General features: G+C 40.2%; 1 protein-coding gene across 1 annotated transcript in view; it reads right to left on the bottom strand.

Annotated features, from left to right (window-relative positions):
- SKIC3 (SKI3 subunit of superkiller complex) overlaps nt 1-12,296 on the bottom strand; it is a 51,014-nt gene extending 38,718 nt beyond the window's left edge. Inside the window, exons 1-10 of the mRNA XM_082782929.1 lie at nt 12,238-12,296; nt 11,167-11,264; nt 10,678-10,821; nt 9,559-9,650; nt 8,851-8,926; nt 7,122-7,262; nt 5,555-5,653; nt 4,377-4,485; nt 2,589-2,729; nt 1,286-1,387 (exon numbers count right to left, since the gene is read on the bottom strand). Of these exons, the coding sequence (XP_082639055.1) occupies nt 1,286-1,387; nt 2,589-2,729; nt 4,377-4,485; nt 5,555-5,653; nt 7,122-7,262; nt 8,851-8,926; nt 9,559-9,650; nt 10,678-10,821; nt 11,167-11,256 (994 nt within the window). The 5' untranslated portion in view covers nt 11,257-11,264; nt 12,238-12,296. The remainder of the gene's footprint in view (nt 1-1,285; nt 1,388-2,588; nt 2,730-4,376; nt 4,486-5,554; nt 5,654-7,121; nt 7,263-8,850; nt 8,927-9,558; nt 9,651-10,677; nt 10,822-11,166; nt 11,265-12,237) is intronic.
- Between the last annotated feature and the right edge of the window lie 265 nt (nt 12,297-12,561).

Here is a 12,561-nt window from a genome sequence, read left to right on the forward strand (position 1 = left end):
AGGGGTTACAGCTTGCAAATTGAAGAGGGCAGATTTAGATTAGAGGCACCTGCACAGGTTGCCCAGAGCAGCTGATGATGCCCCATCCCTGGAAGTGCCCAAGGCCAGGCTGGATGGGGCTCTGGGCAGCCTGACCTATGGGGAGGTGTCCCTGCCCACGGCAGGGAGGGTGGAATTGTGTGCTCTGTAAGGGCCCCTCCAACCCACCCCATGTTGTGATTCTATGATTTAACAGTTAATGCTTCAGCAATCTCATCTTGATGTGCCCTGTTCAATTCCTAGGTCAGTATCTCTTAGTTTCTTAATGCTCATTTTTCCTGTTTTGGTTTATAGTAACTTCTATCAAGGCTATAATGACAGGTAAATTCTTTGACAAGACCCCTGAAAAAAAAAGGTCGTGGTGTAGAAGTCTCCCTGAGCTCTTACGCAGTGAAAACAGATGGGAAAATAATTGCCTCATTTTCATTCCTTCTGCAATATGTTTCCTGAACTCTTTTGACCTACTTCGTTCTGTTCTCACATTTCCTCTACCCAGCTTTATAGCCCTTCTGCATCTTCCTCAATGGCAAGTACTTCACCATTTGAAGTATTCCCCTTGCTTTTAATGTAGTTTCTATGACTGTTTAGCCAAGTCTGATTACTGTTACCTCTCTGAGTCTTTCCTGAGGAGTTTTTTGTTACATTAGTCTCTGTCAGAAGAAGCCTGCTTTGGATGAGCCTTCATTTATAACCATCAAATAATGATTCTGTTCAGATTAGATATGTATCACTAGATCATAACAACCGCCCTCAAACCCAGCTAGCACAGATGAAGAGTTGCACTCAAAGTAAGGTTTCTTGAGATGCAGCTGTGCTATCCAACATTCTTCTGCACTTTAACTTTTTACTCTTAACTTTATATAAAGACTGAAAAGGTGAGATTCTGATGAAGTCCACTGTGTTTCACCCACCTCTGTAGTTCCTGGCAGTTAACTGCTGTTTGGCTGACTTGGTCAACGACCAGCTGAAGAAGCATATGAAAATGTGCAAAACATCTAAATATTAATCCTGAGACAGCTTTCGGGTTCTGATTAACCAAATATTTCCTCTCTTCCTGAGACTAAGCAGCACAAGGTGATTTTCACCTGTCATAAACCAGAAGCAGCAAGAGAGCCCACCACAACCAGTGATGCTGCAAAGGAGTAGGGCTGCTGCTAACACACACTTAGTGTGCAAAAGCCACGTTGACTAGACTGCATAAAGACGGTTAACACTGCAGATGCCCTTTCAATTAGCAGGCAGTTACCTTGATTACAGGACAGGACAGCATTCTTGTGCTTGTGAATTTTCATCTGTGCCTCTGCCAAATAATGCCATGCTCCCAGACACTGGCTAGCATTCTTCAAACCTAGTAAAAGAAAGTTCAAGAAAAGTAATGTTGCTTAGGGCTGCAAAGATGCTGTGGCTGACAGATGCTGTATTGCCGTACAACACCATCAAATCACTAACATCAAATAATCAGCAAAAAAAATGCAGTTAGTTTAAACTAAGACTCAAAGAAAAAATATCTTAGATACACCCAAATGTAAGGGAAAGACTATGGCAGTTGTAAACCTCTCTTAGGCTTAATTTTGCCTATAATGTTATATATAAATAAAGAGAAAAGGGGAAAATGTGAGGAAATACACAATATTGGCTTAAGGTGCACTTTTGTTTCAGAACACAAAAAGTCCTTCCGTTTGATCACAAATTATCACCAACAGCCTGTAGACTGCTTTATAAAATTTCCCTTAGAGACGAGAAAAGGCTGGCTCTATAGAACAGCTATGGAACTTCAAGACAGCAAAAAAAAAAAAACAGGCTGCAAAAGCATTTAACTAGAATTTCCTGAGAAATGCCTTAATTAGAGATTCAGTCATAAAACAGAATTTGATTCTTCTGACAAATATATTACTATTAAATAATTCCTTGAAGTTTCAGAGCCTAAAATGTGAACACTTGGCTTACTAGGAAAGATATCACTTCCAACTTGAAACATTTCTGCTGATGCAAAGTGCAAGGCTCTTTGTGTTCTCCCCTTTATGAGAATTACATCTAGAAGTAAAAAACTGATAATATGTTTTGGGAGAGAGCAGTTCAGAAATATAAGCAAATTTCAATTGCATTTCTAAATCACATATATGTTTCATCAAAATGTCCAACTGCCATTTAAGAGAGAAATTTGTTACATGGAAGACTTTCCTCTTAAGCATTTGAAATTTGATTCATTATTTAGGCAAGTCACCTTATTTCATTGTGGGTATGCTGCTGTGACATAGCATATTCCAAAATCCAAATTAAAGAAACAGTCTTATTCTAACCCCAGGTGAAAGGAATACAGGGTATCACAGCATAGCCTGATTGCTTAGACTTTCAGACATGTTATACTTCAAGAGATACTTAAAAAAATATACTTCAGTCAGACAAAGCATTGAGTATTTTAAAAGCTAGCTGGTCTTTCTACTACTTGCAATAGAACTGGCAATGTAATATGAAACTCTAAGCTACCCAAAACATTAATTGTAGCTGCTGTCAAGACAGAGTACCTATACCTCACATTATACATTTACCTTCAGTAAGACTTTTAACAGCCTCCTCGTATTTCTTTTCATGGAGACATTTTATACCAAAACCAATGTTGCCTGGACCACTACTTGAGTCCACCTCCGAAAGCTTAGAAAAACAGTGAAAGGCCTTTTCTGACATGGTACCTGGTTTCAGAAAAAAAAAAAAAAAAGAAAAAAAAGAAACACTTTCTTGAGCTGTAGATTTAAAAATGTAACAAGAAAACTGAAATTATTTACAGGAACATATATACTTATATGACACTTATCCTTTAAGCTCAAGGTAATGAGTTTATTCATTAAACATTTTTTTCCAATTATACTATATGCTTATACCCCCTACACATAAATAAATAAAAATCAAGTAGTCATCAATATACTCAATATCACCAAACAAAATAAGCTGCCAATCTGAATTCTTTAACGACTCATAGTAAACTAATACAGGTATGCTTCCGTTATTAGTAGAAACTAATTTGTTCATATGCTTTTCATCCAAGCTTAGGTGAAAGCCCACGTCTCAAAATCTACCACAAATAAATCAAAATAATTTCCTTCTAGAGTAGGCCTGTGTAACTACACATTTGCTGTGATGGGCTTGCTGAAACAGTCTTGCTGTGAAAGCACATGACTTAATGTGTCAGCATTACATTTTATTGACAGTAACTTGTAAACTTAGCAACTTCAGCAACAGTCTTTGATCTGTTTTTCTGTTTTGTTTTGCTTTAAATTATGGACTCATTAAAATACAGGATGCCTTTGATTCGAATTTGATAAAATTGACTAATATTGCAACTAAGTTACAAGCCCACAAATCTGGGACATCAAGCAATTCCACAAATCTTTCTTCTCAGGCAGGAAGGATTTTATTGGCGAAGAGTAACCTACACAGTTCCTCAACCTTAGAGCTATGTGTTAACTTCTCCATTCATTATTCCAGGCTTAGTGCCTATGAATCAGGCTTCATACTGAATGCAGAGCATAGATTCATTTATCTGGAAAGGCTGTTTTTGAGTTTTGTAAGGCAAATACATTGCAAGAGTTGGACTTTTTTTTTTTTTTTCCCCATTTACAGTCATCATTCTGTTACAAAACCAAGTAATTATAAAGCATATGTCTTAGTTTCAGCTGGATGGAGTTAATTTCCTTCATAGTTGTTGGTACAGTGCTGTGTTTTGGACTTTGGATGAGAATAATCCTGATAACACACCAATGTTTTGGTTGCTGCTGAGCAGTGCTTACACCAAGCCAAGGACTTCTCAGCTTCTCACACTGCCCTGCCAGTGAGGGGCTGGGGGTACACAAGGAGCTAGGCTGGGACATAGCCAGGACAGCTGGCCTGAACTTGCTGAATGAATATCCCAAACTGAGTAAGGCTGAAGAGTAAAACTGGGTTAAACCGGCCAGGGGAGCTGCCTTGTTTCAGCGACTGGTTGAGCATCAGTTGGCTACTGGTGAGCACTGTGCATCACTTTGTGTGTTCTTTTATTTATTAATTTCCTTCCTTTTCTTATTAAATTGTTTTTATCTCATCCAAAGAGTTTTACCCATTTCTCACCCCCATCCCACTGGTGGGGAGTGAGGTAGTGAATGCATGGTGCTTCACTGCCTGCCAGGTTAAACCATAGCAGCATGAGTGAACACTTCACTTCCAGAGTGGTAAAACGTGACAAAGTAAACAGCGTGCTTGTATTTAGGTGTGAAGGGTAAAAACCTGTCAAAAAGACTATCATAACATCAATTATAAAAAGAATTATTTTAAGCCCCCAAAGTGTGTAAACCCATCCTACTCACCTGACTCAATGTAGTGCAAGCAAAGTACTTCCAAAGGATAGCTTGCAGTAGGATATAAAGCCATCATGTCATCACAGGCCTTTTCCAACTTAGCAGTTTCATGAGGAAGCTTGTAAGGAAAAGAAAACAAGGAGCTATTTGTGTGAATTATCAAATAGGATTGTTCCATGTAGACAGTGTGATCAAGTGCACCTTCAGCAAGTTTGCAGCTGACACCAAGCTGAACAGTGCAGTTGATAGCAAAGACGGAAGAGGAGATGCCTTCCAAAGGGACCTGGATGGACTAGAGAGGTGGGCCCGTGTGAACTCAATGAGGTTCAACAAGTCCAAGTGCAGGGTGCTGCACCTGGGTCAGGGCCATCCCAGACACGAGCACAGAGTGGGAGAAGAAGTCATAGAGAGCAGCCCTGCAAAGAAGGACTTAGGGGTTCTGGTGGACAAAAAGCTCAGTGTGAGCCAGCAGTGCGTGCTTGCAGCCCAGAAGGTCAACTGTGTCCTGGGCTGCATCGCAAGAAGCGTGACCAGCAGGGGAGGGAGGTGATTGTCCCTTTCTTTTCTGCTCTTGTGAGACTCCACTCGGAGTACTGAATCCAGGTTTGGGGCCCCCAGACCAAGAAGGATGTGGAGCTGTTAAGAGCAGGTCCAGAGGAGGGCCATGAAGTTGATCAATGGGCTGAAGCACTTATCCTATGAAGAAAGGCTGAGAGAGCTGGGGATGTTCAGCATGGAGAAGAGAAGGCTCTGGCGAGACCTTATTGCGACCTTTCTCTGCTTAAAGGGGCCTTATAAAGAAGATAGAGAAAGACTCTTTACTTGGGTAAAGATAGAGAAAGACTCTTTACTTGGGTAGATAATGATAGGACAAGGGGGTCCTATCATTATGGTCTTAAACTAAGAGGAGAGATTCAGACTAGACATAAAGAGAAAATTCTTCACTGTAAGGGTAGTGAGGCAACCAGCACAGGCTGCCCAGAGAAATTGTGGATGCCCCATCCCTGGCAGTGCCCAATGCTGGGCTGAATGGGGCTTTGGGCAATCTGATCTAGTCAGTGGCATCCCTGCCTCTGGCAGGGGGTTGGAGTTAGATCATCTTTAAAGTCCCTTCCACTCCAAGCCACTCTACGATTCTGTGACTGATTCTACGACTCACTGACAAAGACTGACTAACAAAACCTTACCTTTGACAGGCACTGAATAAAGTCTTTGTAAAGATTTTGGTGGTCTTCACTGGGAACAAGGTCGGCAGAGTTCACTGCCTCCTCAAATGCATTCAAAAGCTGAAATAAGAAATAATTAGGAGTATAGCAAACAATGACTCTAAGAAAACGTTACCATCATAGTTTAGTGCATACTCAAACCTGGACCCTACTCCTTAAATTTATCCTCATACCAAAAGCAGAGGAAAATGACAAAAAAAATCCTTATCTTGGTGTCTTTGATATTCCTTGGGTCCTTTATCATCTCATAAACACAAAACACATTAGTTTTCCAAAACAAGAAAAAGCAGTAATAAGTTTTATAAAATAAGTACAAGGAATGCAAAATTTGTGGGAGTACAGATGCTTCCTTGTACCCAATTCCAGTTTGAAGGACTTGGTTCCACAAAACCAAAGTTACTATTTGTCAGCCTTCCCCCTGAACTCTGAAGAAACCTGAAGTCCTTAATTCCTTGACACTCTCCCCCTCTCCCACTATTAAATTTTATATAATGTTTCCCACAACCAAAATGATGAATAGTAAGCTGCCTTCAATACCACAACCTTACAGGTTCAGAACTGCAGTAAATTGTAGATTTGCAGGTGAAATCCATTCCTAATCTTTGTGTACCAATCCCCTGCTCACCTCCTACTCCATCTCCCTCACAAAACAAAAAAAACAGACAGCAAGTACTGACTTCAGCGCCTCTTTTTTATAATAGCCCTTAAGGCAGAGCATTTGCCTTCTCAGAACTTATGGATCTAGGTTCAGTCTCCCTCTGTCAAAGTACTTGAACAAGTATTTGCTACCTTTCTGAACCATTACTATCAACCAGAGAAATTTCCACCCTTCCTTGTGAAGGAGGTTCATCTTGCAAGAACGAATAAAACAGATAAAATAAAATTAACTTTGGCCGTAGAGGGCACAGAATCAGTACAACTAATGATCTTTCTGTAATGCTCCAAAGAACTTTAACATTCTCCTACAACATAAAAGCTTACAATTTGTAGGAGGACGGAAATTTTGAACGCAAAAATTGATACCTAAGATGAGCACTAGGTACGAAGAAATGGGAAAACAGCACAAAACTACCTCTTCCAGTTTGCAGGAGAGGAAGAGAAGGAGTCACTTGTTTTGGAGAATGCCTATATTCTAGACTCTATCAGAACTTTCGAATATGCTAGAAGCTATTCTGTTCAGCTGCGTGAATACACTGATGCTTCTTGTACCATGCAGGGGCAGAACAATGCATCACCACGGTACAGGGCAAACCTGGGCTCCCACAGAACTTAGGAGGCAGTTAAGGACAAAGCTCCAGGACAACTGTTTGTGTTCAGATGCCCAATACCACTGAAGTTTCACTTCAGACAGCAACACCTTCACTGTTTCTGTCAGATGCTACAATCACCTACCTTTTTCCTGAGAAGCTGGGTACCACTGAATGCTAATGAGAGAGTCACATGATGGGTACTTTAAGGCTTAATTTGAATCTAGCTGCTCTGTGTACATATATGCATCTGATGATAAATAGGAATGGAAAAACATTACCATTTGCACAGTCTGATTGTCCTGGCTCTGTTCACTGTCTGCCAGTAACTGGATCATCCTTTTCCAAAGCTGATGAAGCTCTGCTTTTTCTGCACCTTCCTCCTGTTTTATCCTTATTAGTTTCTGCCATGTTTCAGCAACCTGTCAATAGGAGACAAACAAGCTATGCTGTAACTCTTTAAATTCAACAAAATTTCCAAGTACTGTCAACTCCAAGAAACACGCATTTCACTTTCCTCTCTTAAAATGGCACACTGCTGTACAAGACGGTGACATTCTTTCAAACAGTCAAAAGATATCCTAATTTAAATTAAACCGCTATACTGCTAGAGTACTTCCACTTCTACACTTACTTACATTTGCATAGCACACTATTGCAAATATATACTTGCATCATTTATTGAAAATTTGAAAAGGAAGATTTAAAGCTATCCTCACCTGCCTTGTTATTGGACAGAAAACCCAGTGCCAGCCAGACTGAGTAATTAAGGATCACATGGAGAAAAATGAATGCTTTCAATATAGAGAGAGAGACATTGAAGGAGAGGAAGTGAACACTAAATTATAACACAAAATGAAAACAGTATATACTGTTTAATAATAACATTGCGTGGGGACTTGTCTACCTTCCAAGGTACGTAAAGGTGGTACCAACAGCATGAATTCTGACTCTGGTTCCTTGAGAAAACAACAGAAAAAACAGACAAACAGTCCTCCTACAAACAGAGTATCTGTCAGATCTACACTACTACAAACAGAAATACAAGAACAGTAGCAATATGTGCTGAAATTACAGCGTGGAAAACTCAGCAAGACTAAGAAAGAATAAAAAGGTTGCTCAGGCCTAACATAGGAAGGAAACCACAAACTAAGCTTATCACTAAATTTAGTTTCAGAAACTGCTATGCAAAGAATCTTTGGGTAGATTAGGCCAAAGTCTTCAGCCTGATGCTTAAAGAGAAGGAAAATCTCCCATTTCCCATTGTCAGAGGAAAAGGGGGAAGATGGTGTTGTGTGTAAGCACACACCACAAAAGTGAACAGAGTAGCAGCAAAGATAAGTATTCTGTAATAACACCAGCCTGCACATAACACTACTGTTGAACTGTACAGGTGTTTAACAGCTCCACCTCGTGGTAACCTGCCAAGAGCCATCCCTGCAGTGCTCACGCTGACAAGGTCTTTAGGAGTGCAAGGAGGTCTGAAGCTTGTGGTGCACCAGAGCAGATTTTCATGTCCTTATCGTGCTCACAGAATCTGGTACCTAATCCATGGTTTTTATGTAAATTCCACCTCACCCTCTGGCATGAAACAACCTAGGAAAAGATTGTCCCATCAGTGGAGAACTGGCCAAGCTAGGCAAAGGGTAAGTTCCTCTCACATGCTGTGGGTAAATGTGCATTTGGTATCATGCTGGACTTCTAGAAATCAAACACAAGGATGATATTGCACCCTTCCAGCCTATACACTAATATTTTTGTCAAGTTTTGCCAGTTAAGCAGGTGCCATCCAATTCTTTTACGCAGAGGGAGGAAAAAAAAAATAAAAAAAGAATATGGTAAAAGAATATAGTTAAAAATCTGCCTAGTGATCCAAAAGGAGATTCTAAATGATCCAAAACACCTTGATCCAAGAGCCCAAAACACCTATGGATTCCTTCATGAAGACTAGCTAGTTCTAGCAAGAAATTTCCTTTAGATAAGAACAGAGAAATGACATTAGTCACTTACCTCTAAATATTTCTTTTCTTGATGATATAGTTCCACAAGCTTGTTACATACATTACACCATTTCTGCTTGTCTCCACTAGAAAGAAGAAAATCAAACAAGCTAAGATTGCCATAAAATAGCAGTACAGTTCAAATTCTGACAAATGAAGTTTTAGTTCAGTTAACAAAAAAATATTTAGAACATTGCAGATTACCTTAAAAATCAGTGCTATAACTGAGTAAACAATTCCTTTAAGGGACTGGGCTTTTCTGTTTGATCTGTTTTCAAATTAAGGAAACAACTGTAACCCTCCAGCCAGCTACACTGACAGCTAAGAGTTACTTTTGTTTAGAACTGTATCTGTATGAGCTGGGTGACATCCATTCCCTGTAAAGGAGGGAAAAGTTAAGTCCGCTTACTAATGCAGGCTTGGTACCCTCAAAGCTAAATGCATCAAGGCAGTGAGGTTACACAGATGACAAGTGACAACATAAGAATCTTCTGAAATGCTAACCTCAACCACAACTATTCCAAAAGATTTTGCTCTATTAAAAGAGGCAGAAATAACATAGCTTTTCTGTACCTGCATAAGGTGAAGTAACCTGCACTTACCAGTGGCTTAAAAAAGACAACTGGCAATCTATCCTGGCAATCATATCAGCTATGGCATTCACTGAACTTTTGTGAGCTAAAAACCTTTGACTGAATTATAGTACAATATTCTTTACCTTTCATAGAGTTCCAAGAGCTTTTTATAAACATCTGCTAAGTCTCCTTTGACATCGGTTTGGTTGGATTTCTCATATAAATTTGCTAATCCCTTTAAAAAAATAAGATCAGAAAATAAGTAACATTTGATGTCTGCAGTTATGAATTAAATTTACATTGCAAGTTCCGCCTAAAAAAATATGTTGCCTTCACATGTTAATGCAGTAATCTCTGAGCAGAATCTACATTGATATTCCTGTATCTATTTTAAAATAATAGCTTTCCTCGCTTTATTAATTAATACAACTATTTGAAACTTTTAAATGTTACATAATGTTGCCTGCAAATTAGATTATATACAAATCCAGACTATATACAAATAGCACCTCACCAGATAAAAGCTTTATATCTAAGTACCACACCACCTTGTACATGTATAATAACAGAAAGCCAGAATCTGACGGCTGTGGAAGTTTCCATACACCCTGAAATGAGGCACTAGTATTTATACTTTAAGAAGCTATTTATATTGAACACTCAATAAACCTTACTACAATAAAAATATCAGATTCTGACATCTGCAAGAGACCTACCGTGCAACTTTATGCTTCACGAGTCTCCAAATAACTCAACTGAATGCCATATACTGCTAGGATGTCACAACACCAGCAGTACACATTACTTTAAATGTATGTTGTTATTTTTTAAGTAACATCAAAAATTAATAACAATCCATTTCATGCTGGAAAAATAAGTTTCTAGATAAAACATTTTATTGTATACAAGAGAAGCACTCTCAAATGTTTGTTAAGTTATGAGCATGGCAATTCGAAGCACAGATAAATTTACTGTATGTCCTTCAGTTTACATTCTTCCTAGCACATTTCGCTGCTATCTTGTCTAGAGAAGAAACACACGCTTAAATGCAACAGAGCTAAAATTCATGCTTCTACACACACACAACCACCCATGGCTTTAGTTTGTACACACGTAACATTAACTTCTGTTACCGAAAAGCTCCGTACAACTTAGTGCCTGAAGAAAACTCAACGTAAATATTAACTCAGCTTTGTTCCCATACTGAACTCCACAGGAATACTTTTCATGGAAAGAAAAAATGAATCTGGTCACACACTTACCTGCCATGCCAGCAGCTGGTTTGGTTCAATTTCAATAGCCTTCTTATATGCTCCTTTGGCCTGATCAGGCTGTTCTAGCTCAGCAGCTGCCAGGCCAATAAATACCCAGGCATTGTAGTTATTTTTTTCTTGCTTTAAGACTGCCTAGAAACACGCAATTTTAGGTGAAAAGGATGAACGCAATGCATCTCACAGATTCATGCACTGAGTTTTCTCATTAAGGTTTGGTGAATTCCTCTTTATGATAATATTAAAAGTTAACTCATTTTTAGGGAAAGGTTAAGGTTCGTAACTTGAGATTTTTATGCCACAAAATGTTTCACATTGGAACTGTTCCACTGAGTGGAACAGAAATTAAGCTGTGCGATTAATCTTAACTATTACATTGGTGAGGTACAACACACTCCAGAGAACTACATAGTTCTAAGCGTATGGGAACAGCAAACAAAAAGTACAAAGCACTTTACTTTCCAAGTAAATAATTCTTACCTTGCAATGTTTTAAGGCTTCCTTATATTCTTTATTTCTTATGGCTTCTCTAGCGCTCTTTAATGCTGCTTTCACCTCCTTATCTGACATTGTGGCTGCTAAATAAAACCAACACATAATTAGTTAGTACAGAAGAATTGTAAAACCATCTAGGTTGGAAAAGATCTTTATGATCATCAAGTCCAGCCATACAAACTGAACTCAGAACATTGCTAATGTCCTAATGTAATAGCATAAAGAAAGCAGAAAGCATCCCGAGCACTTTAGTTACTGCAACATGCCTAAACTGCACACTGAATGATAATTCCCTAAAACTTGCTGAAACAAATACTATAGTTAAGATCAATTGGTCACGCTTAGTCTCAACGCAGGATTACTTCTATACTCCAAACAGTTAAGTGATACGCAGCACTTATCCTAAGCCTTGACACGAACTTCATTCTGGGATAATCCTCAATGGGATGAGAGGTGTTGTATGACAGGTACCATAGTTTAAGTTGTGGAACGTCAGCACATGAAAGACACCATATGTACGTTCCCGTAAGGCAGGAATTGCTGCACAGTGAGCACCAGACATGTTCTCAAGGGGCTCCTGAGATCAGAGCTTTTAATTTTCGTGTCTGTGTCAGGACAATGGTCAGTATGACACCAACACTCAGGGGCGGTCTGCCTTCTGTCACTACAGCCGCACAGAAGTGTTAAAGTACAAGCATAAGAGAGGTTCCTGCTTGTAACGTCCGAGATAATCACACCCTGCTTCGCTTCAATCTAAACATTTCGCCTGAAACAAAACTTTAAAACATCACAATGAAAACTGGCAAAGACGGGACGTGGCTAAGGAACAACTCAGAGGGTGCAGGCCAAGAAACGTGCTGGAAGGACGAAAAAGCGGCTTGTAAAAGCTGAAGAGCAACAGCTGAAGAAGGGAATAAGGGCTTAGGGAGGAATTAATAACGGAAGAGTGAAGGAAGATGGCTGAGATCTGAGATTCCCTCAGAACCTCTCTCTCTGTATATACATATATAGATATATAGAGAGAAAGAGATTATTTTTTAAACTCGCCACACGCACACTTTTTAGCAGCTGCCGACGACAAGCGCTGTGGCTCCCAGCGGGCTCAGGCTCCTCAGACCCAGCGCCCCTCGCACCGCCCGAGCCCGGGCTCCATCTCCACCTGCGGAGAGACGACAAATTCAGCCCGGAGCGCTGCCTCGGCCTCGTTCCCCGCCCGGCCCGGCCCGGCCCTCCCTCAGGCAGCCCATCCCGCTGCCCGCCTCAGCCCCCTCCGCCGCCATCTTACCTCCCCTCACCCCCTCACCGCCCCTCCGCGGCCGCCACCGCGCAGGCGCAGTCCCCGCCGTGACGCCGCGGCGGAGACGCGTTCCGCCCGGCCTC

Source organism: Aythya marila (assembly GCF_965140915.1).
Source record: "Aythya marila genome assembly, chromosome: Z".
Lineage (NCBI taxonomy): Eukaryota > Metazoa > Chordata > Aves > Anseriformes > Anatidae > Aythya > Aythya marila.